The 25,015-nt window shown below is 46.8% G+C and overlaps 1 protein-coding gene across 1 annotated transcript in view; it reads left to right on the top strand.

Annotated features, from left to right (window-relative positions):
- Nucleotides 1-24,667, top strand: part of FAM237A (family with sequence similarity 237 member A) — a 33,719-nt gene extending 9,052 nt beyond the window's left edge. Inside the window, exon 2 of the mRNA XM_069617333.1 lies at nucleotides 23,992-24,667. Within this exon, the coding sequence (XP_069473434.1) occupies nucleotides 23,992-24,137 (146 nt within the window). The 3' untranslated portion in view covers nucleotides 24,138-24,667. The remainder of the gene's footprint in view (nucleotides 1-23,991) is intronic.
- The last annotated feature ends 348 nt before the right edge of the window (nucleotides 24,668-25,015 follow it).

Here is a 25,015-nt window from a genome sequence, read left to right as displayed (position 1 = left end):
ATGATTTTTCATTGTTTGACATGTATCTGTATGGGATATGTGTACTGAAACTTATGGTCCTTGCTCTTAATGTGTATGGTTTGTCAGCCTTGAAAACGACTTCGGTCGAAACACTTGTCGGCTGACATTGTGGAGAATAAAATATATATTTTTGTAGCTAAACTTTGCAGTTACTTCACCTAACAATCAAATAGCATTAATCAAATACAACAGGCAGAGCGTGATACCCCATTTCTGAAAACATTCTTCTGTAATTTCTGCAGGTCTTTATGGGTATACCTACACTCAGATTTGCCGACGCTGCTGGCCACGCTTAACTGAGTCAGTGACCATAGCGCACGCTACAGGGTAATCACCCATACCTTCTTCTAAAATATCTCTGGACATTCTCCCTGATCCACCAGCTTCTCACTCTTCAACCCAACCGCAGCTCTAATTTTGAAAAGTCACAGGACCCTTTTTAAAATTCTGGATCCGCCAGTGTGTAAGATTCTAAAAAAAATACAATATGATAACTGCAGATAGCTGTTCTTGAAGATGCTATTTACTAGTTTAGGTAGTGACATCAACCTGTAACTGCCCAAAAACAGGGTAATATACAAGACACACTGATATACCGGCGTACCCACCAAGCTCAGAAAAACTGTTCTGTTAGACTGATCATAAATGTTGTGGAAAAAAAAAAATGTTCTCTATTGCAGATTGCAGTAGCGGATTTGACCAAAATCTGACCGCTCTGTTCGAAGTGTGGAATTCACATTCTGACTCCGATTTGGCATCAGAGTTTGATCAGGATACAATCATTCTGGCCAATAAGTGTGCACAGATATTTCAGCCCAAACCAGTGTTGGATTATTCCTCCTGCCCTGATGGGCCAGATTGCCAGCCATTCATCCAAAATACTTTGGCCACTCATATTGGCTGGAATACCTGGCTATCCAAGCAATCTCAGTAGTGCTTAATCCCAAGCTGTGTACCAGTGAAATTTGGAGCCGTATTCTTGGAATTGTGCTCTGAGATCAGAGTGGAGTCAGCAGAAAGATTTTTTTCCACACTGTCCATTAAAATATCATCCAGCCCAAATGATGACATCAAAGCAGTAATATTAGCATATTACATAAAAGAGAGCTGACATTACATCACTATACCCTCTCTGCTGCAGCTAGCTGCCGGACTCTGCTTAGCTCTGCGGTCAATATTCAGATTTGAAATTGAATAAATCAACATTTTGTCAGGGAGTACAAATGTTTTAGACATGAAGTAGAGAAGAAATCAAAGGAACTCCTTTCTTTCTATTTATTCTCTGTTGTAGTCTAGGGCACTTCATAGTGACTGGCACATATCTTCGTCGGTAATGACATGTGTATATTTAAAAGTTAAAGTTTGGGTTTTATTTATGTTTGAAGAGAGAGTAAGTGGGAAAGTCCTTCATAGCCAATTGAAATTAGAATTGGCAATGCCAACAGTTTGGGCTTTTCTGTAGGCATCGGACAGGCATGTGCCAGGCACTGCCATAATAGTACTAAGTGCCCATAAGTGGTAGCCCCCAAAAAATTGTTCGAGTACCTGGGCATACAAAAACAGTGTCTTACAAATGCCTAATAAATATGCACAATCAAAAAGGGTTGGGTTTGCCAGTGATTGTTCTTAACTGGACATCAGTGAAGGAAATGCATACTGCTTATAAATGAAGTGGCTGAAGGCACACTTGGTTAAGACATTTTTATTACTCCAGTAGCACATTTAAAGCTCCAATTAAGCCATTAACTCTCAGAAGACTGCTTTGAATTAACCCTGGCAGACACTTAGAACACAACGTTTGATGACGCTGCTTGATAACGTTCACTCGAAGAGATCCCAGGAGGATGTGTTTTGAGTGGGGAGGAGCAGGAAGTGGGTGGGAATGGCCATAGGGATTAGCATGCCATGGGTAGTCAATGGGTAGGAATAACATCAACCAACCCCTACATGATGTCTATCCCTCCTCCTCTTGTTCGCTTTAAATGTGATTCCCAGTTAAAAAAGGACACAAATCAGAGTCCCTCTCACCATCACTCAGCATACATACAGTTTCACCTACACACCCATACAGATTCACTTGTGCACACATACACAGTCCCAGCAGTCATAACTCACCTACACCCATTACATACACACCCTCATTTACAGATGCGCCCGCACAGAATGCACTCTTCCATTCACGCAGACACCCAACCATGCACTCATTCCTACACACTCAGCCATGCAAATTCCGATAAATATTATTTTTTCTTACCTGCAGCCTCGGCCCAGAATCTGCTCCACTGCCACGAGGAGCACAGGATCCACCGACAGCTCTCCGGCTCCTGTGCAACATGAACAGAACCAGAAAGCAGGTAGAGCTTCCTGGATCCTGCACATGCTATGCTACAGTCACTCTGAATACACACTCTCAGAGAGGCAGTACCCCAGCATGCATCTCTAATGGGCCATGCAAGGCTGGATAAGCAAAATACTCCCGGCATTGCAAGCTCTATCGGACATCCACACTGGTGTATGATCTTTCAAAGGGAAACCACATTTCGGTTTGACCGTTCAAGTAAGCCCAGGAGCACTCCCTCAGCTGCTTGTTGCTGCAGAGGAAACGCTTACTGTTTTCACTAGGCTGACTTGGAGGCTCGACCAAAATTGGTGGGTCAATGTCCCGTTACACATTATAGACGAGCTAGATCCAGCTGCAGACAGAATTATGTGAATTCATACAGGAAAAAGCTACAGGTTTATTCTTACATGGGAGAGGTGAGGCCAACTGTGTAGTTCTGTGTGATGCCACAAAACAGGTATTTTCAGCAACTTTTACAAATACACACACTCATAGTATAGATTGATGTTATGAAAAACACTGCTATTTTTCACACATTAAGAATCACATTGAGAATCACGGGTGTCCTCATGAGAATCAGATACACATACTGCTTCATGCCAGCCTCTAAAAATACACGTGTTTAGGATAGAGCCAGCTGTGGAAAAATGTGAGTCAGCATAGGCATTTATTTTACGTAACAGTCAAGTAGCTCTGTCAGGAGAGAAGCATAAAGGGTTACGTCATCTTATCTTGTCTTATATGAACTTATAAAGCACACATCCACCAAAGGGCATCTTGGCGCTAGAAGAGTACATTCAACAGCTCAAACCCTCAAACGTAGACGAAAAGAAACATCTTCAGTGACCAGCGGAAAGATAAATAGTCCACCATTGCCCAAATACGGAATGGAAGGAAATTCCAGCATCTTGCTACAGCTACAGAGAAGGCACGCCCTCCCACTCGAGAGAGCCATACCCGGATAAAAATGGTACATGACTCGAGGAAACAAAGTGGACGGTTAGGAACATAGGAGCGAAACGTACACTGGAGGTACTCTGCTCCCCGGCCATAGAAGGCCCGGTGCACAATACACATAGATTTCAACTGCACCCTCTGGGCCACAGGGAGCCAATGAAGCTGTCGTAGAGCCGGGGAGATAGGCATGCGATAGGGGGTGCACACCACTTGTCTGGCTGCCACATTCTGCAGCACTTGAATGCAGTGGTTCAGACGGCTGGGCTAAATATAGATAGTTACAATAGTCTAATACACTCAGCACCAGTGCATCAACCACTGGTGCTTGAAACTGGTAGGGGATACACCCCAACACCCTAGGCAGAACTCTCAGCTTGTAGTGCCCAGACTGACAAACCAAAGCCACTTGAGCCTCCAAGGAGAGCGAGGAGGAGATTTTAACCCCCAGATCCTGCACAACGAAACCGGCCTAGGACAAGGGCCAAAAGAAGGAGATCAAAAGGCAGAAGTCCAGAGAGAGGAGACAGAGGGGGACACGACCAGGATCTCGGTCTGGTTCCCATTTAACTTAAGCCAATTGTGGCCCCTCCAGCAGCCCACGTCCTCCAAGCAACTCTGCAGCTTTAAAACTCTTTTTTATTAGTGGTTGCAGAAAGGCCAGCAGCACCATTGCACAGTTCATAGAATAGACACAACAGGAGAGAATAATTCGATACATTATTACAAAGCAATATTATGGTGAAAAGTCATCATCAGTGATCGATTGCACAGGTAGTCTCTAAACGGGCCCCAAGTGTTTTTAGGTCTGCATGTCGCAGGTTGGGTCAAAACAAACTGTTCCTCTGATTCATTGACATGTGTCAATTCTTGTAGAAATTGGTTCATGCTGGGTGGCGCAGCGCTCTTCCATTTCTGTAAAATACACTTCTTGGCGACAACGCAAGAAATGTTGAACAGCCTTCTGATTTTTTCCGAGTGCTTGCCAATGTCACCAAACAAGGTATTTCTGGGGGGTTAAATCGGGGGCAACCTGAGTGATTTCTTCCAACAATCTTGCCACATCCCTCCAGAACCCCTCTACTACTGGACAATCCCAGTACATATGAAAAGAGCCGACTTGAGCGGCGTTACATTTAGGACAGGCAGCAGAGGTATCTGGTGCGAATTTTGCGATCCTGGCCGGTGTGTAGTGTAGCCTATTTAGAATTTTGAATTGGATCAACCTCAGACCCGAGTTAAGCGAAACCCTCTTAGTCAGTGAACAATATCTGGCCCACCTCTCCTCTTCGATGGGAACCTGTAAGTCTGCCTCCCATTGCTCCTTAATCAGGTTTAATGTGGGGGTGTGGGGGTGTGGGCCTGAACTGCAGTGTATAGCCTAGAAATTCCCAGGCCGTTTTTGGCTGTCACTAGTTGTATACATGGATGGGGTGCGGGTTCATCCGGGAAGAGAGGCCACCTTTTCTGAAATGCAGATCTCATACGGTAATATTGCAGCATTTTCAGCGGCCCGTCACCCAGCACCCTCAGCAACAGATCCAGGTCTAAAAAAGTCCCATTGACAAACATCGCCAAGCTTCATTTCGCAGTTAGGGTCCCAGGCTTCCTGTATGCTCGTATCATGTGTGGGAGGTATACCCGTAAAGTTCCACAAAGGTATCTTAGGGTTATAGGGGGCCTCTAGCCTCAGTCTTTTGTATATAGCTTTCCATGCCCTGACTGTGCAGCTAACCGGATTGTATTTGCATGTATCATTATAGTGTGGATCAAAAATGACTGACTGTATATTGATGGGATGTGTAGTGTACTCCTCTATCCATGCGTGTGGCGTGCTGTCCCCCGCTGTCAGAATCGTACCAAAGTATCAACTGAAAAGGATACAATACTCAAAAGGATACAGGAGGTAGGGTCTTCCGGATCCCTGTTCACCCGACTTGATAGTCGTGAAGTCAACAAAGACCTTCCAAATGATACAACCCTCTGGCTGATAAAACAGGCAGAGCGATGGATCACTGGAAAGGGCGTGGGTAAGGTATAGTAATCCAGCCTAGGACAAATTAAAGTATCATGAATAACTGCTCCAACCTGAGTATGATGAATTAGATAATGACAGGAATGATCACACTGACCTGTATCTCTGGGTAGAACAATCCAGAAGTCTCTTGATGGATTTGAAATGAAGAACAAAACGACAGGGAAGGGTAAATTAGTAAGGGAGACTTATCCCGAACGGAACGAGGCTCACGCTAGATACGGGTTGAATTCACCACAGGATAGCGTCCAAAGTTCAGTTCAAAGTCACTTCCAATGATCCTTGAAAGGCTTCCTTCCCACTTTAGGGATCAATCCTTCTGTTAATTCCACAGATGCAGGAGTTAGAAGAAAATAGCGTATGAAGACAACGTGCGCGTGTGGATTTACACGCGGGCAGGATTCGCGCAGCCTGGGCCAGCCGCGTGTGAAGACAACGTGCGCGTGTGGAATTACACGCGGGCAGGATTCGCGCAGCCTGGGCCAGCCGCGTGTGAAGACAACGTGCGCGTGTGGATTTACACGCGGGCAGGATTCGCGCAGCCTTGGCCAGCCGCACTTGAAGATGAAGAGCGCGTGTGGATTCTACACGCGGGCAGGATTCACGCAGCCTTGGCCAGCCGCGTGTGAAGACAACGTGCGCGTGTGGATTTACACGCGGGCAGGATTCGCGCAGCCTTGGCCAGCCGCACTTGAAGACGAAGAGCGCGTGTGGATTTTACACGCGGGCAGGATTCGCGCAGCCTGGGCCAGCCGCGTGTGAAGACAATCGTGCGCGTGTGGATTTACACGCGGGCAGGATTCGCGCAGCCTTGGCCAGCCGCACTTGAAGACGAAGAGCGCGTGTGGATTTTACACGCGGGCAGGATTCACGCAGCCTTGGCCAGCCGCGTGTGAAGACAAAGAGCGCGTGTGGAATTACACGCGGGCAGGATTCACGCAGCCTTGGCCAGCCGCAATCGAAGACAGAGAACGCGTGTGCATTATCACGCGAAGGGATAGATCCAGGAATCAGCGTGTGGCGGAACACACGCTATCGAAGGCCCAAAAGTAGCTGTAGGATTATGCCAGGAAGTAGATCAGAGGTTCAGCTACACAACGCCAATAGAGACGATCAGAAGCAGCGAGTGAAGTTTCTACGCTGCTTAAATACGTGATACCGTAGTTCACGTGACGAAGCAAAAGTCACGTGAAGTTAGCGACGTGAAAAGTGTAAACGTCGTTTTCCCGGTAACGTATCGAATAGTCTCCATTTGGAGTAGAACGGTCTCGCTGTCCTACGAGCGTAGCGACCAGCATGCATGACAGTGCCATCCCCCAAAGGGACAACCTCTCCCCTTCTTGTGTGAAAGCGCTTCAATAAAGCAGGAGCATGTATGTTGGAAAGAGGTTCCCAGGACCTATCTTCGGGACCATAGCCCTTCCAGTCTACCAGATAATATGGTCTACCAGAACGGAGTTTCATATCCAGTATGTCCTGTACCTCGTATTCATCAGACCCCCGCACAGAAATAGCAACAGGCCGTACAGGCAGTCTAGTAGTGTCAGAGAACGGCTTGATGAGCGAGACGTGGAATACAGGATGCACCCGCCATCGTTGTGGCAAAGCCAGACGTACAGCAGCAGGATTAAGAACATGGAGCACTTCATACGGACCGATGTATCTAGGCAACAATTTCTTTTTGCCTGGAATCCTTAAGTTCTTAGTGGATAGCCAGACTTTCATCCCAGCCTTATAGACAGGTGCGGATACCCTATGAGCATCGGCATAGAACTTGTCACGTCGTTTAGCCTGCTCCAATTGCTGCTTCACCTTTCTTTGTAATCTCTTCAGATCACGAAGAGTACGGCCTGCGGCAGGCGTGTCCAGGGATAGACCGGAATCCAGAGGTATTGATCGGGGGTGTTGTCCATAGAGAGCATAGAACGGTGAAGTGCCTATGGCACTATGATAAGAGTTGTTATAGGCAAATTCAGCCGCCGGCAGTACCGTGAGCCAATCCGATTGATATTGCAAACATAGACACCGCAGATATTGTTCCATAGTACAATTGACCCTTTCAGTCTGTCCGTCAGTTTGTGGATGATAAGCGCTGGACATTCTATCATCAATTAGTAAGGCAGATGTTAAAGCTCTCCAAAAGCGTGACGCAAACTGCGAGCCCCTGTCAGTAATGATTACTGACGGTAGACCAAAGAAACGAAATATATGTTGGATGAACAGTTCAGCCAGAACAGTAGCAGTTGGTAAACCAATACAAGGAATAAATAGGGCCAATTTGGTGAAATAATCCACTACGACCCATAGGGTATCATATCCCTGATTTGGGGGGAGTTCTACCACAAAGTCCATAGATATCATGTCCCATGGTTTGGTAGGGACAGGCAGGGATTGGAGTAAGCCCACTGGTTTACCAGGTGTATTTTTACATTGGATACATATAGAACAAGAAGATACGTAGTTTATAACGTCTTTTGCCATGGATGGCCACCAGCACCACCTTTTGAGCAGGTCCAGTGTTTTCTTCTGTCCAGGATGGGCTGCAATCAAGGAATCATGATTCCATTTGAGGGCTTCATTCCGCATTGAAGGAGTTGGTAGATAAAGCACTCCTTGTGTGAATGGTAAACCGTTATGCACGTCCAGATTCATATCCTGGACTACTTGTGGATTGTTTTTTACCCACTCTTGTATTTCGGTTTTTAAGGATGGTTGAACCGAACAACTACAAATCACATGATCTGCCAACAGCTGGGTCTGTACTTGTTTTTCTTCCTGCGCCTCTTTACTCATACGGGACAAAGCGTCCGACTTAACATGTTCTCGGGCAGGACGATAGGTGACCTGGAAATCGTATTGGGCAAAAAAGACATGCCATCTGGCCTGACGGGCCGTAAGGCATTTCATGGATTTGAATGCTTGGAGGTTTCTATGGTCAGAGTACACCAACACCTGTTGTTTGGCCCCAAGAAGATGATGACGCCATTCTCGGAAGGCATCTTTGATAGCCAGTAGTTCCCGCTCAGTAACGGTGTAGTTCCGTTCATATGAGGTGAGTTTACGAGAGAAGAAAGCCACTGGGTGTTCCTCCTTGGTTTCCGTGCAAACTTGTGAGAGCACTGCGCCAATAGCGACACTGGATGCATCCGCTTCAACGACAAACTGGCGATCAGGATCCGGATGTTGAAGCACGGGTGCAGTGGTAAATGCTTCCTTCAGCTTTTCGAATGCTGCTTGGGCATGTTGGTTCCAACAGAAAGGTACTTTGGAACTAGTTAAAGCCGTCAAAGGAGTTACTGTTTTGGAAAAGGAATGGATAAATCTGCAATAGAAATTCGCAAAGCCCAAGAAAGACTGTAGTGACTTGACGTTATGTGGAATTGGCCAGTTCAAGACGGCCTTTACCTTGGAACGACTCATTCGAGCACCTAGATTGGTAATGTCGTAACCCAGGAATTCCACTTCCTGTGAATGAAAGACACATTTTTCGGCTTTCACATAAAGATGGTTCTCCCTAAGTCTTTGTAGGACTGTAGAAACATGTCTGACGTGTTCCGATAAAGATGATGAGTAGATCAAAATGTCGTCCAGATAGACAACCACAAATCGGTCCATTATGTCTCTGAATATGTCATTCATGAAGAATTGAAATGTGGCGGGAGCATTGCACAGACCAAAAGGCATTACCAGATATTCGTAAAGACCATACCGTGTCTTAAAAGCGGTCTTCCATTCGTCGCCTTCACGAATGCGAACCAAATTGTATGCACCTCGCAAGTCCAATTTGGTGAAGTAACTGGAAGTGCCTAACTGATCCAACAGAACGTTTATTAGAGGTAAGGGGTATTGGTTTTTGATGGTGATATCATTAAGTGCCCTGTAATCAATGCATGGTCTGAGGTCTCCCTCTTTCTTAGGCACAAAGAATAGAGGAGATGCAGCAGGAGATTGTGAGGGCCGTATAAAGCCCATTGCTAGCGCTTTGTCAATGTATTCTTTTAACACGACATCTTCTTTAGGTGTTAAAGAATAAACACGGCCTGTAGGAATTTTGGCACCAGGAATCAATTCGCTAGGACAGTCGTACTGTCGATGAGGAGGTAATCGTTCTGCCTGGCCTTTATCAAAGACATCAGCATAATCAGTGTATTCGCATGGTATTATGTTGTCGCATCGATGTACAACGCTGATAGCAGATTCCTCCACCATAGAGGCCAATATGTGTTGTTTATTTGACACCTCCTGACTGGTAAAGCAATGTTCATTGCAATGAGTCGAAGGATATTGGAGCGATCCCGAAACCCAGTCAACAGCAGGATTGTGAAGGGTTAACCATGCAAGACCAAGTATGATCTCGTACTGCGGAGCAGCAATAACATCGAAGATGATTTCTTCTGAATGGTTATTAGATAACGTCATCTGAACCGGTACCGTCTCCTGGGTTACCATACCAGAAACTAAAACAGATCCGTCCACGGTGTTCACCGTTTCAGGTCTTTTTTTGTTTACAAGGGGTAAGGAATGGTTCTTGGCATAGGTGATGTCTATATAATTGCTGGTGGCTCCAGAATCAACCATGGCCTTGGAAACCACTTCTCGCTCATCACAATGTAACGTCACCTGAACTATTACAGGTGCATGTTTAGGAATGGTACTGGAGTCCGATGAAACACTCGACATAGGGACTCCTGCTAATGTCGAGTTTTGGCGTTTCCCGCACGCTTGACGGGTTTTTTAGGACATGTTGCCAATAAATGCTCGGAAGAACCACAGTACATACATAAGTGGTTTTTTCTTCGGTTCTCCCGTTCTGCATTGGACAATCGGCCTCTCACGGCGCCTATTTGCATGGGTTCAGGGTCATTAGAGACGACTGCTGGTGTCTCTGACCGCCCCGAGACTGGCATGAAGGGCTTTTTCTCTCCCTTTCGAGCATTCCTTCGGGCGTCGATTTGTAGAACCAAATCGAGCAGCTCTGGGAAACCCGTAGGAACCACAGGAACAGTAGATAAGGTGTCTTTCAGTTCTTCAGAAAGACCCTTGTAAAAAACAGCCGTTTTCTTGCTGTCAGGTCATTGGGTTTCCGCCGTCAGTTGATTGAACCGGGCAACGTAAGACATAAGGGGTTGGCTGCCCTGTTGTAGGTTAAGCAACTCTAGATCTGTGGCTTGAGTAGAGTAACGCATGTCAAAGACTTTACTCATAGCAGTCAAGAGATCGTCACAATCGTACAACAAAGGGCTATTAGTTTCCAACAAAGGGTTAGCCCAAGCAGCGGCTGTGCCCCCTAAATGGGAAAGCACGAAGGCTGCTTTTGTGGTTAGATCAGGAAAAGATGCAGGACGGCAAAGGAAATGGAGTCGGCACTGATTTACAAAGGTTCTGTAGGTTTTGGGATCACCCGTGAACCTTTCCGGAGGGGCCAAGGGAAACTGAGTGGGCATAACCACATTAATAGTTTCCTGTGGGGGTGCCGTAGTCCCAGATCCAGATGCAGTAGCCATCGGCGCCTGTGCTCCCTGAGGACTACCATGTAGGGCGTCTTGCATAACGTCCATACGGTGCCGTAACATGTCCTGTGCAGTAACCATTTCGTTTCTCAAATCGTTGATCAACTGTGTCAAAACAGTTAAAGGATCCGTACCCTCCATGGCTTCTGATTCTGTCAGAATTGTACCAAAGTATCAACTGAAAAGGATACAATACTCAAAAGGATACAGGAGGTAGGGTCTTCCGGATCCCTGTTCACCCGACTTGATAGTCGTGAAGTCAACAAAGACCTTCCAAATGATACAACCCTCTGGCTGATAAAACAGGCAGAGCGATGGATCACTGGAAAGGGCGTGGGTAAGGTATAGTAATCCAGCCTAGGACAAATTAAAGTATCATGAATAACTGCTCCAACCTGAGTATGATGAATTAGATAATGACAGGAATGATCACACTGACCTGTATCTCTGGGTAGAACAATCCAGAAGTCTCTTGATGGATTTGAAATGAAGAACAAAACGACAGGGAAGGGTAAATTAGTAAGGGAGACTTATCCCGAACGGAACGAGGCTCACGCTAGATACGGGTTGAATTCACCACAGGATAGCGTCCAAAGTTCAGTTCAAAGTCACTTCCAATGATCCTTGAAAGGCTTCCTTCCCACTTTAGGGATCAATCCTTCTGTTAATTCCACAGATGCAGGAGTTAGAAGAAAATAGCGTATGAAGACAACGTGCGCGTGTGGATTTACACGCGGGCAGGATTCGCGCAGCCTGGGCCAGCCGCGTGTGAAGACAACGTGCGCGTGTGGAATTACACGCGGGCAGGATTCGCGCAGCCTGGGCCAGCCGCGTGTGAAGACAACGTGCGCGTGTGGATTTACACGCGGGCAGGATTCGCGCAGCCTTGGCCAGCCGCACTTGAAGATGAAGAGCGCGTGTGGATTCTACACGCGGGCAGGATTCACGCAGCCTTGGCCAGCCGCGTGTGAAGACAACGTGCGCGTGTGGATTTACACGCGGGCAGGATTCGCGCAGCCTTGGCCAGCCGCACTTGAAGACGAAGAGCGCGTGTGGATTTTACATGCGGGCAGAGGGCCAGCCGCGTGTGAAGACAATCGTGCGCGTGTGGATTTACACGCGGGCAGGATTCGCGCAGCCTTGGCCAGCCGCACTTGAAGACGAAGAGCGCGTGTGGATTTTACACGCGGGCAGGATTCACGCAGCCTTGGCCAGCCGCGTGTGAAGACAAAGAGCGCGTGTGGAATTACACGTGGGCAGGATTCACGCAGCCTTGGCCAGCCGCAATCGAAGACAGAGAACGCGTGTGCATGATCACGCGAAGGGATAGATCCAGGAATCAGCGTGTGGCGGAACACACGCTATCGAAGGCCCAAAAGTAGCTGTAGGATTATGCCAGGAAGTAGATCAGAGGTTCAGCTACACAACGCCAATAGAGACGATCAGAAGCAGCGAGTGAAGTTTCTACGCTGCTTAAATACGTGATACCGTAGTTCACGTGACGAAGCAAAAGTCACGTGAAGTTACCGACGTGAAAAGTGTAAACGTCGTTTTCCCGGTAACGTATCGAATAGTCTCCATTTGGAGTAGAACGGTCTCGCTGTCCTACGAGCGTAGCGACCAGCATGCATGACACCCGCATTGTACCAATATTTCGCAAATTGTGCTTGGGCCACATAGTAATAAAGCTCAAAATCAGGGGCTGATATTCCTCCTGAAGCATAGGGTTCCACCATTTTTTCCCACCCTATCCTCGCTGTCTTACCGTTCCAAAGAAATGTTACCACCATGGATCTGAGTTTGGCGAAGAAGGCTCTGCCAGGCCATATAGGGATGTTGGAAAACAAGTAAAGGAGCTTAGGCAAGATCACCATTTTAAGAATAGCAACTCGACTGGCTAATGAAATCGGGAGCCGCCCCCACATCTGGAGTTTGGTATTTAAAGTTTGCAGGGCACTTTCGTAATTATCGGGAGTACAGTGTGAGCTTATTCCTGGATACCAGAATTCCCAGGTATCTAATATGGTCTTCAGATCATTTGAGTCCATCTATCACTGCAGGGCATCTCGTGGCCGGTGTAAGCGGGAATATTTCGGATTTAGCCTTATCTATTGTGTACCCAGAGTAATTTGCAAACTCCTGTACCTCCGCCATAATGGGGGCTATGTTTAATTCAGGTTCCTTGACATATAGTAACGTGTCGTCCGCATAGAGCGAGATCAGCTGGGTGGATCCCTTCATTTTAATCCCTCTATCTGCGTGCCTAAGATGGACCGCGGCCGCCATTGGCTCAATGTTAATGCGAACAGCAGGGGAGAAAAAGGGCAACCCTGTCTAGTTCCCCTTCCCAACAGGAACATCTCAGAGATGGCTTTATTTGTCAGGACACGAGCTCCAGGCTCTGTGTATAGGAGTCTAACATACCTTATGAAATTGGGCCCCACCCCATAGGTCTCCAGTACCGCAAGGAGGTAGACCCACGAGACCGAATCAAATGCTTTTTCAGCGTCAAGGGATATGGCCACTGCTCTCCCCGCGGGGTCTATTTGTGCCATTATACCAAAGAGTCTGCGGAGGTTCAAGGCTGTGGATCTTGTGGGGATGAACCTGTTCTGTTCAGGATGGACTAGGGTGGGGACTGTCAGCAGAAGCCGATTTGCCAGGACCTTTGCAAATATTTTGGCATCAGTATTTTTAAGTTACAGGGGCCTGTAGGACGATACATCCTGTGGTGGTCGCCTAGGCTTAGGGAGTACAGTTATTATAGCCTCTCTCATAGTTGGGGGTAACCTGCCGCGTTCAAGTGCTTCCTCCCATACCTGCATCAGTATTGGAATGAGTTCCTCGTGAAACTCTTTGTAGAATTCCGCCCCAACCCGTCCGACCCTGGTGCCCTGCCTGTAGCCAGTGCTTTGACCATTTCCGCAATCTCTTCCGGAGTCACCGGTTGATCCATCGCTAGGCGTTCTTCGTCAGGGAGCTTAGGGAGGGAGAGAGCCTCAAGATATGTCTTAATTTCTATGAGTGTTTTCTTATCTTTATTTGAATATAATTCCTTATAAAATTCCATGAATTCCCCATTAATGTCTTCATCTCTAAGCAGTACCGTCCCCTGTGCTGTGCGTATACTTGTGATCTGAGTGGGTTGTTTATCATGCTTAAGTAAATTGGACAGCATTCTCCCAGCTTTGTTGCCCTCCCCGTATCTGCGCGCGCGCATAGGGGCTGCCACGTATCGGACCTCCCTTATGACCAGTTTATCGAATTCTTGAAGGTGCGTGTGTATTTCCGCTAATAATACTTTATCTTGCGTGTTTGTGTATGTTTTCTCCAGTGAGTTCAATGTGCTTTCGATAGATGACAACTCGGTTCTCAAAGCCTTCAGCATACCCGTAGTTTTGGATATCAACACACCCCTTATCCAGACCTTGAAGGATTCCCACACTGTTGAGTACCTGTCATCAACCGATCCCACATTATTATATAAAAACTCTGCAATCTCAACATGGAGTGTCTCTACCATCCCCGGGTCTCCCAATATTCCCCCTGGCATTCTCCACCACCTGGAGGGGCTCGGAGCATTCTGAAACATTAGTTCCAACAGGACTGGGGAATGGTCTGACAATGTTCGAGGAAGGATTTCACACCCCTCTACCGCAGCCGTCAAAGGCTTGGAGATAAACCAATAATCAATCCTGGACTCTGAGTCATGGACCGAGGAGTAAAACGTGTATCTCCTGTTACCAGGATGAGTCTCCCGCCATGCATCCACCAGCACCAGTTGCGACAACACACGTCTCAGATTTAGTACTGCCCTGCTTGGGGTCCTAACTATCTTCGAGGATCTGTCAAGGGCCGGGTCAAGGGCTAGATTGAAGTCTCCCCCCCATAGCACATTTGGTACATCAAGTGAGACAATTATCTGATATATATCCATGTAGAAAGCCGGGTCATCGATGTTGGGACCATATGTGTTGACCAGGAGTAATTGTTGGGCAGCCACCTCCACCCAGACCATAAAATATCTACCCAGCAGATCAACTTTGTGTCCTTCCACCCAGAACCCAAGGCCTGGATGAATAAGGGTGATCACCCCTCTGGACTGGGATGAATAGTTTGTGTGAACCTTAGGGGACCCCATCTAGGCAGTATGTGAGCGTTACTTGTTCCCACTGCATGGGTTTCTTGTATCATTAAGATTTGAGGATTGTGCCTGGCAATGTAATTGGTGATTTTCTTGACCTTCATTTGATTGTTTAATCCCCGTACATTCCACATCAGGAGTTTTACCTTAAACCCATCACCGGGGCTTTGGGATGGAACATTTGCCATTGTCACGCTTAACGGGTTTACAGTATTCATGCAATATGATCGGTGCCAGCCTCAATGCAACCATAATTTTATTTTTCAACCAACAAGTTACTTTCAACAACTTTCCCCCTGAACCCAGCTCCATAGAGTGGCGCCAACCCCCAACGTCATGCCACCATAAGTCAATACTGGAGCTGAAATCACCATTCCCCGCATCCTGGACCACCCCCGCACCCTCATCGTCACCCCCAACTTGACGATGTGCCAAACCAAACTTATGGAATATTCCGTGGGTAGCCATGTTGCTTCACATGGCCGCCGATCAGGTCCAGCAGCTCCACCAACCAAATTGCCTGGTACCACTTAATCATAAACTTATCTTGACGCTAGCCCAGAAAGGGTTGACTCCTAAACATTTCTTAGTCTGCAGGTCTGGGTCTATTATTTTGTGCCGGTCTGCCCCCTGTAGGTGGGAAGGGTATGGAATTCTCAATGTATTCTGTAGCCTTGGCCGGAGACTCAAAGAAATGAGCAGTTCCTGCATGCTGGATCCTCATTTTGCCCAGAAAAATCAAGGCATATGGGGTCTGACGTTCTCTTAAGAGCCTCTTGACTGGCTCGTAGGATATTCTGCTTGCCTGGACCCCCAAGGAGAAATCTGGATAGATGTGTATGAGACTTTCCTCAAATTGGAGGGTGCCCGCCTCTCTTGCCTTTCGTAGGATTGTGTCTCTATCCCTATAATTGAGGAGTCGTGCAATTATAGTGCGCGGTGGTGCGCCTGGTTTAGGTGCTGGAGCCAGCGTGCGATGTGCACGTTCTACCAAGAAATGTTCGGAAAATGTCTCAGGCCCGAACAGGGTTTTGAGTAGTATTTCGAGTTGTTTCTCCATTTGGCCTTTGCCAAAGGATTCCGCTACGCCCACCACACAGATGTTGTTACTCCTTGAGCGCGACTCTAGATCCTTGCATTTATTCTTTAGTTTCACCATGTTTTCCTTGATTTGGGCGATGTCGCGGCTGTGGTCTGCAATAGTGTCTTCATTAGTGCTTATTCTGTTTTCAGTTTCTGTTACATGCAAACTTTCTTTTTCCACTCTGGCTTTCAAGGAGCCGATGGTGGACACTATGTCATCCAGCTTCGTGTTGACCGCGTGAAACCCATTTTCCACTATTGTAGTTAAGTTATCCAGGTTGTCGCTAGATTCTGTATTGAGGGCCTCGTTGGAATCCATGTGGACGTCAGCCACCGCGGCCTGACCCTGACTGCCCGTGTAGGCGTCCATAGGGCCTTTCTTTGTTTTCCTGGAGTCTTGGAACTTTTTCCCGACTTCTGTGGTTCCCCCATGATATTGTCCAAACAGTGTTCTGAAGCAACACAGTAAATTACTAGCCGCCTTTTTGTTCGCCGTCTACTCTTGATCCTTTTAACAGTGTCACAGCCCCGCGACAGGGTCAGACTGCAGGGCTAGAGGCGTTTTAAACGTTCACTCCACAATGTGCCCCCAGTCAGCGCTTGGTATTTCGAGTGGACTGTGTCCCCTCACATACCGCCCTCTATAATTATCACGTTTGCAGAATTTTTCAGTTCCGGGTTGTTTAAGGGAGGGTCCGAGCCGCTCCCGTCTACAAGCCGCTTTCGTATGTTTAGGACATCCATCAGACTGGTCCCCAGAGCGGGGCACGCTCTGCGCTCTGCGGAACAGTAATGACAAGGTGCGCCCTCTGAGATCTTTTGGCGTGTATTATAGTCCGCCCGGGATCCGGAGCACAGAGCCGGAGCGTGGGCCCACAATGGTCCGTTCAGTGCCGCCCCAGCAGAGGGTCACTGCTAGTATTGGGGGACTTAGAGGGGCCGCTCCCCGAGTCAGGGAAGCGCTCCAGTCCCTTCAAAGTGCTACTTGCGTCGCCAGAACTCACCGGCCCGGCAACGTGGGCAGATTGAATATAACTGCTCAGTAGGAGTTGTCCCCGGGTCTGCACCAGCCGCTCCATCCGGATGCTTATGTGTCCCTTGCGACCCCCCTCCGCTGTCCAACCCTGCCTCCTTACTTGAATCCAACACGGATATCTTCGGCCCCTGGCCTCTGTCCGGTCATGTATCACGGACCCGCCGCACGCCTCACCTGTGCCATGCTTCAGGATCTGCAGAGGCTCTCCGGAGTTCCATGGACACGAGCCGCCGCACGCCCGGGCCGAACAGGAGCGTGTGTCGGATCGCCCGGCTTCACCATCCGTGCCACAGCCAACCCAGAGTCAGCCGCGTATCACCGGTGGGTGTTGGGCCCAGACTGCAGCTCTGGGGCCTCGCTCCCTCTGCCGCACCCGTGACCCTCGAGTAGATCCCTCTGGAGCTTGCTGTCGGATCTCTGTTGTCGCACGTGTCGGCCGACCTGTATGGCGCTGTATCTCCGGCGTTTCTGGCTTCCCAGTTACAGGAGTTCACTTGGGCCACCACGAGTAGCCGGGCTATATTCCCCATGTGTTTGGGCTCAGCAGGCAGTGCTGAAGCGGATGAAATGGCACAGGATATCTCAGCGGAGCGGAAGCTCTGAAATCAGGCGGCCATTTTTGTTGTGCGCAACAGCGCCCCCCCACCCAAGCAACTCTGCAGCTGAGACGCCGGATCAGAGTAGGAAAGATCAAGCCGTAGAACAATCTGGGTGTCACCAGCATAGGAGTAGCATCAGAGGCCATGGGAATGGATGAGCTTAACCAAATGCTGGATGTAAGCATTTAATAACGTAGGGGACAAGGCCAACTAAAAGGAAATTAAATGAGGAACAAATTGCAGGTGCAAGGATGGTTGGCATGCCACGTGAAGTGGCATATTGCGCAACACACGGATAGTGAGCCGGTTTCATATTTTACGGTCAGTATGTTTACCCCTGGGATCCCCCGGGCAATTCATTCCTGGTCTTGAGCTGTGTGAACAATGGAGTATTAGGAAGTTGGGAAGTTGTGAACTCAGAGCAAGATCAATGTATTATCCCACACAGTCTTTCGTCTAAACTGAACGAAGATACATTTCTATCCGCTGTAAAATAAATCATAAAATAGAGCAACCATTACACTGCTGCTAGAATACAGCTGTATTGGATGCTGAGTCAATCAGCGAAACAAAAATATAGGGTAATTTGAGAAGAAAATACTTCTAACACTGGAGTGGAGCAGGTCTGTTTGCACTTGCTTGTAGGGGTCTGCGCTTCTTTACACCTTATTTTTCCACTAAGCTTGTTGGAAAGTGTAAATGCCTCATGCCAATAATTAACGAGTGTGGGGGGACTGGAAGGGGCATTTACAATGGATTCCTCGGGAATCCGCCTGCCTTTTGCAAGGTTTAAATCTCAGAAGTCCATTGATTGAACTCCAGCATGAAAATGCATGTTGGCATGAAACAGTGGGGCTCTGTTTTCTTTTTAAAATAAAAGTGGTAATTCCATGCAGGGGACTGCATTAGCCCTACGCACTTATGTTCTCTAGGGTCCCCTGCATGCAACTTTCTACTTTTGCAAAATGGATTAGAAAGGAAAAGTGTAAATACAGCCAAAATCACCTTTAATCTTTCATTTTACTCTGTGTCCTGGAAAATAAAATGTAAATGGCACCTGCAGTGGTTTTACAGGTTCAGCAGGAATGAGCAGCAGCAAATATATAACCCCTCCCATCTCCCGCTTCGCCTACAAAGCATACATAACATGTCTGGAAGGTCATTTTGTGGGTCCTGCAGATTGGTAAAAATTGTGGTATAGGTGGCAGTATGATTTTAACACTAATTTTACTGATCCTCAGGATTTTCATCAATTTGTCAGGTGGAGTTTGGGATCTGAATAACATCACAGGTACGCCTGCTTTTCCAGCTCCACTTAACAAATCTGGCAGGTTTTCCGTCATTCTGGGGGCTGGGGCCGCATTACCTTCAACTCTCTCTTCCTAAATATCTTCCTTCCCGAGCTCTTCGCTCATCCGCCTCCAACTCCCTCAGGGTCAGTCGCTTCTCCAAGCAACGAGTTGGTGGTAGATCTCTCTCTTCAGCAGGGGCCTCCCTTTGGAACAGCCTTCTTGCCTCCCTGAAACTTGAGGAGGACCATCTCCGGTTCCGGAAGCACCTTCTCTTTGCTTCTGCTTTCTCTCCTCCTCTCCCATGCTGATTTGCTGGCTGAAACTGCACTGGTTACATTGCCACCCTTTCTGCTCTCGGGCCCAGGCCCCGCCAGTTGCTCACCTGCACTGCCTCCCTGCCAACCCCTGCACTGGGAGAGACTGTTTCCGTATCCCTACAGTTCCCTTACCTGCACTTACCTGGCACTTGCCACCAGCTGGCCGTTTATTTATTCTTTTATCCTACTATTCCATGTACTGCACTTTCCCCTCTCCCTTCGCCCTCGCACTTTTCTCTTTCCCTTCCCATGCACTTGCGCGATCTGAATGACACCTGGCCTAGTAGGATCGTTATCTGTCTTCCCCTGTTCCCCCTCTCTTGCCTCGTCGCGCCTTGAAACACTTGTGTATAGGCGCGTTATAAATGCCATATCATATCATATCATGGACTTTCATGCTGGTGGAAAATCACTTCTGAAATTGCCACCCGGTAAAAGCAGGCAGATTCCATAGGAATCCATTATAATTGACTCATACAATCATTATTTTGCGGGAAAGCGTAGTGTAAAGGATTTTTTACCTCTGTTTTACTATTCACTTTTCACTTACAAGGTGGAAATGTGGAAAATGTCTTCAAGGGGACCTTCAGCACTTAGGTGCAAATGGAGTTGGTGAACTCCATGCAACATTCTCCGCAACTTACAATGATCCACCTGTAGTGGTAAAATAAGTGTAAACACTGGCGTAATTCTTTTATGCTTAGGTTTTCTGATTCTTTCACTGCAATGGAAGGTGGAAAATGAGAACCTTTTTGTTGTTTTGCGGTGGAGTGGGAAAGCAAGACACACAGGTTTCTTTCTCTTCAGTGCCTCCACTCAGCCTCAAAACATAACAATAATTCCAAGTATCACAAAAGAAGGTGTTAAGACAGATTTAGCACAAATACATCTATCTTAACACCTTCTTTAAAGATCTGTGAGGCTTGTATTGAGCCACAGAGTAATTTGCAGGTCATTTAAAACGAAATTGTAAAATTGCACTCGTGGGGAAAGTGAAGGTTTGCACCTAAGTGCACTTTTCTAGGATATGGGTTGTTTGACCTAAAACACTTGACCAACTGCTCTATTTGACCATTTGACCATATTTTTGTTGACCTAATTTTTTGTACCCCCTACAACTCCCCCAATTTTCCCCACCTCAACCTATTCCCTTACCCCGCCCCACAACTATGTCTTAAAGTGGACCATTTGACCTACTGAATTAGGTGAAAAGGATGCGGTCAAATGGGAGTAGGTCAAATTGGCATTAGGTCCAGTTGGACAATACCATTTCCTACACTGCTGAAACTAAGTGAGCATGTGACGAGTAAAACACAGGCAAATTCACCCTGGCTCTTCCCTTTTCCTTTCCATTTTGGAAACGGTGTAAATGCCTCCAGAAATGCACGATTGTGCGAGGCATTTACATTGGATTATTATAGAACACACCTTCATTTAGATGATGATAAATGCAGGCCTTTTCCAAAGGAATGTATTGCATTACTTACAGCATGCAAATCACATGCGGTTGGTAATGCTGGCAGATGTCCAAGGCATGTTGGTAAGGTAAAGATATGGGACATGCAAAGTTCATTCCACCTTACCAAATCCACTTGACAAATCCATTCAATTCCCCCTGATCGGTAAAAGTGGCAGGAAAGGTAAGGTAACGTAAGTGGTCTCATAAAGCACCCTTCTGCCAATAAAGTTGGCCTTGCTGGGCATGGTTCTGCAAGAAAGGCAGATGGGGAATACCTGCAGTGTTCATGAGTCCTGGTCAGAAGTACCCGTTACCTTTGTGCCCACAAGAAAAATCAGTTTTCTTTGTCATGGGTCTGGATGGGCACCAGTTAGCCATAAGGGCAGCCCCTCGGTGGTGAAGCATTGATTAAGAGAGTGGTTGTTGATAGACGTTGGGTAGAGTAGGAGACTGTCAAGTATACAGGATCTGGTGAGTCATCTGAAGGGAGTGAGGGAAATGTAAGGTTGCAAGATTTTTAAGAAGGAGAGGGGATAGTTGAGGGATGAGAGGTTGGATAGAAGGCATGTAGGCAGGGTATTTTTTCTGAGGGCGAACTGGCGCAGTGTGGTTGTTTCGCTATAATTCAATTGTTCTGTCTTGTGGAACTGTAAGCAGAGGATCCACGTTTGGACACAACCACACGCAGCCAATACCCTCCAACATTAGGTGCAATTAATGGTCGGGACAAGCGCTGGGGTTCCAGTACTCATCTGCTTCTAGCTGGTTTCTAGGGTATTTTTTCTTCCTGCCCTTAGCTGTAGATTTCGAGATTCTGGTGTGGGTCAATGACCTGCAACCGGGGCCTACAAATCAGGAGGCTCTCACATGAACGGTAGTCGAGAGAGTTAGCCAAGCTTCTAAAAGAATCATGATTTGAAGATCAGATGGAATACTTTATGGAGCTGCTTTTTTCCATATTGCGCCTGTACATATTAAGCAGTGATGAACTGGGTGTAAATGATCCTTACTAGCTGGAGGAAAGTGGGTAGCTCTCACATGATGACATATTCGTTGGATGCGCTGGACCTCATGTCGAACCTATTCGGCTTGTGACGGACTCGGGAGGATATCTGTTGTGGTGGTAGCAATAATAGTCACTGTTGCCAGGACATTTCCTGCCACTTATTACTGATCCAGGGGATTGGAGCATTCCAGGAAGCAGATTTGGTTTATCTGCAACGCCTAACTCACCAATCCTCTAGACCCTTCACTCTACTTAGGCTGCATGTGACAAGTAGCACTTCAAACCAGCTTTGGCAGAGCTAATAGTTTGGGCATTTGTAGCTGTTTATTGCATTTTACATTTATAGGTAAGAATGCAGTAAATGCCTGGGCTTTACTTAGCCAGTAATTCCAAACATGTATGTAAATTAGTGCCTGCTGAAAAATAACATAAGTAATAGACATAGCAGAAGAAAAAAAACCTCTTGACTGCACTTCACAGAAGTCTTTTTAGTATGTGTATAACTAATGTAACTTGTGAGCGAACACTATGTTGGACATGTTAAGGCAAGCATTGTTTTATTTATTTATTTATTGTGCATTTCTAAGGCGCTTATACATAGGGGCCCATAGGGCAAAAAGGAGGGAACATGGGATCAAAGGCAAACAGAATAAACTGATGAACAGGAAAGGGGTGGTCCTACTAGGCCTTGTGAGCATTCAGAACGTGCAAGTGCAGGGAGAGAGATAAGGGACAGGGAAGGGGGTGAGTGCTAGGGGTCCCACAGAGGGAAGTCCCAAGGAGTCCGTTGTGTGCAACAGTTAGTGCCAGGCAGAGATCACTTGGTGCAGAGTGATTCCCGCCAATAATAAGTGTGAACACAAGCCAGTGGGTGCCCGCAGGCAAGTGCTGGGATGGGGCAAAAGGCCGAGTGTGATTGGGCGGAAAGGCTGGGACCCAGAAGGACAGATAAGGTCCCAGGCCACCAATCTCAGCAACTGTGGGGTATTAGCAGAGGAGTGAGAGGTGGAAGGGGGGGGCGAAGAGGAAAGTCTTGAGGAGCTTCTGGAATTTGTGGAAATCTGGCTCAAGACGGAGAGGAAGGGAGAGGCTGTTCCAGAGGAGGGAGCCAGCCGAGGAGAGAGATTTGCCACTAGCTTGTTCCTTGTGATTTTAAGGGTGAGCAAGGGTTACAGGAGTATGGGTGAGCTAAGGTGTAATAGAGAAAAGTTGAGCTAAGATTGGAGATTGTAGGCACGGATGAACATGGTCGGCATGGATGAGCTGGGATTAGCAGGGTTACGCTGGCGTGAACTAGGGTGGATATGTTGACAGAGATAAGCAGAGATGAGGTAGGCTGGTTATTTTCAGGGTAGGTATGAAAGGGTGGGTGGACAGGGATGAGATAGGCAAAGTGGGGGTAGAGTGGGGTGGGGTAGTATGGAAATGAGGGAGGTAGGTAAAGGTGAGTTACCACAGTGAACCAAGACTACAACATCCAGAATTCATTATTTATTTATGTGTACATTTATATAGCACACCTAACCCTCAGGCATCTTTGTGCATTATTAAATGAAACCACAGATATAAGCACTTGGTGAAACGTAACCATCGTGCAACCATAAATTCATAATGTGTTTCAACAACGGCATGTCTTTACATCAGTTCATTTGCAAGGTTACGTTTCGATTTGGCTCATTTTCAGGGTAAAAGCAAAACAGATGTATTTTTCAGGGAACTAGCAAACATGAAAAAAAAAATCAAAGGATATAGTAAAGAAACGTGGGAAGAGGTACGGTGGCTTTTTCCCGGTTTAAAAAAATAGAGAACTGCACCAATGAAAATGCATACAAATGCAAAAGCATGTAAACTCTGTTTTAGATGGCACATTTTCTGATTGGTGGTTTATGATTCTGTGTGACATTGCCACGTCTGAGAATATAAACCAACCTCTAGGGCAGGGTTATGCAGCCTTTGGCTCTCCAGATATTTGGACTACAAGTCCCATGACCTCTCATTATTGATTATGCTGCTTAGGGTTTATGGAAGTTGTAGTTCAAATCCTCTGGAGAGCCAAATGTTGCTGACCCCTGCTCTAGGGAATAAAATATATGGCAAGAACCTGATACGTTTCTTAACATAGGTTTTAAGCAGTGTTTTACATTGGAACCAGTGTAGATAATATATTATGATCCTCTCTCCTTCCCCCTCTCAGAGAACTTTCGCCAAGATCAGGAATCACCAGTTCCGGAGAAAAAAGAGGTGAACCAAGACGTGATCACTGTCCAAGTACAGCAGAGTGGATCCCGAATGCTCGAGCGAATAATCACAGACCTGATATCCAAGCGGAAGCAGGTTTAACATGGCACCCTCATATGACTCTGATTGATTTCGAATGTCATCCAGCCCAACATTTTCTGGCCCAAATCCCATTGCACAATGGGACTTGCAGCCCTATAAGATTACCGACTCCACAACACAGGGGAACATCTAATCGTGGGACTGGATGGCATCTCCCTCAAGTCCCAGAGTCATGTGATCACTGTGGTCAATTCTTTAGGTTTTCTGTATACGTGGAGACTTATTGTGTCCTTGATTTTTCTCTGCCTTTTCTGACATTCGCTCTCATGACCTTTGAACTTATCTGTACATATACTGTATCTAAATGCTGTATGATTTTGTGAAGTCGCCCTAGGTTGACAAATTTACATTTTTTTAAAAACAGAGAATTTGGAAGATGCCTTGTCCTATCCAATAAACTACATGCTATCCACGCAGACTGCCACCTCTTTGTGTACGCAAGACACTTGGGAACGGGGTTTGTACGCATGATAGCAGCAGATACCTGGTTACTGGGGTTGGGATGGAAAGTGGAGGAGTGGGTGAGGGGATAGTTTTACACTCTCATTGTGAAAGTCTATTTTTGTAATAACCGGATGAAGAACAAGCAAAAGCCACCAATACATTGCCATTATATTTGAAGCAAAAATTACAAATAAAAAATAACTTGTTTCCTTAAAGCCACTGATGACTTTTTCTTTTGTTTCTTGAAATGACAGATTTAAACTTTTCCATGATCAGATAGAGTGTGACACTGTGTAAAGGATGTGTTAAGTAAGGGTTAGAAACCAAGCATGGATCTAAGGAATTTCTTGGTAGAGAAATGTTGATCCTGCCCTCCTCTCATGAAGCCATTCATGAGCAGCTGTATTTGATTGGAAAAGAAAGGCAGCAATATT

Source organism: Ambystoma mexicanum, chromosome 9 (genome assembly GCF_040938575.1).
Source record: "Ambystoma mexicanum isolate Mex_15411 chromosome 9, UKY_AmexF1_1, whole genome shotgun sequence".
Lineage (NCBI taxonomy): Eukaryota > Metazoa > Chordata > Amphibia > Caudata > Ambystomatidae > Ambystoma > Ambystoma mexicanum.
Note: the sequence above shows the minus strand (reverse complement) of the source record. Positions and strands in the feature narration are given on the sequence as shown.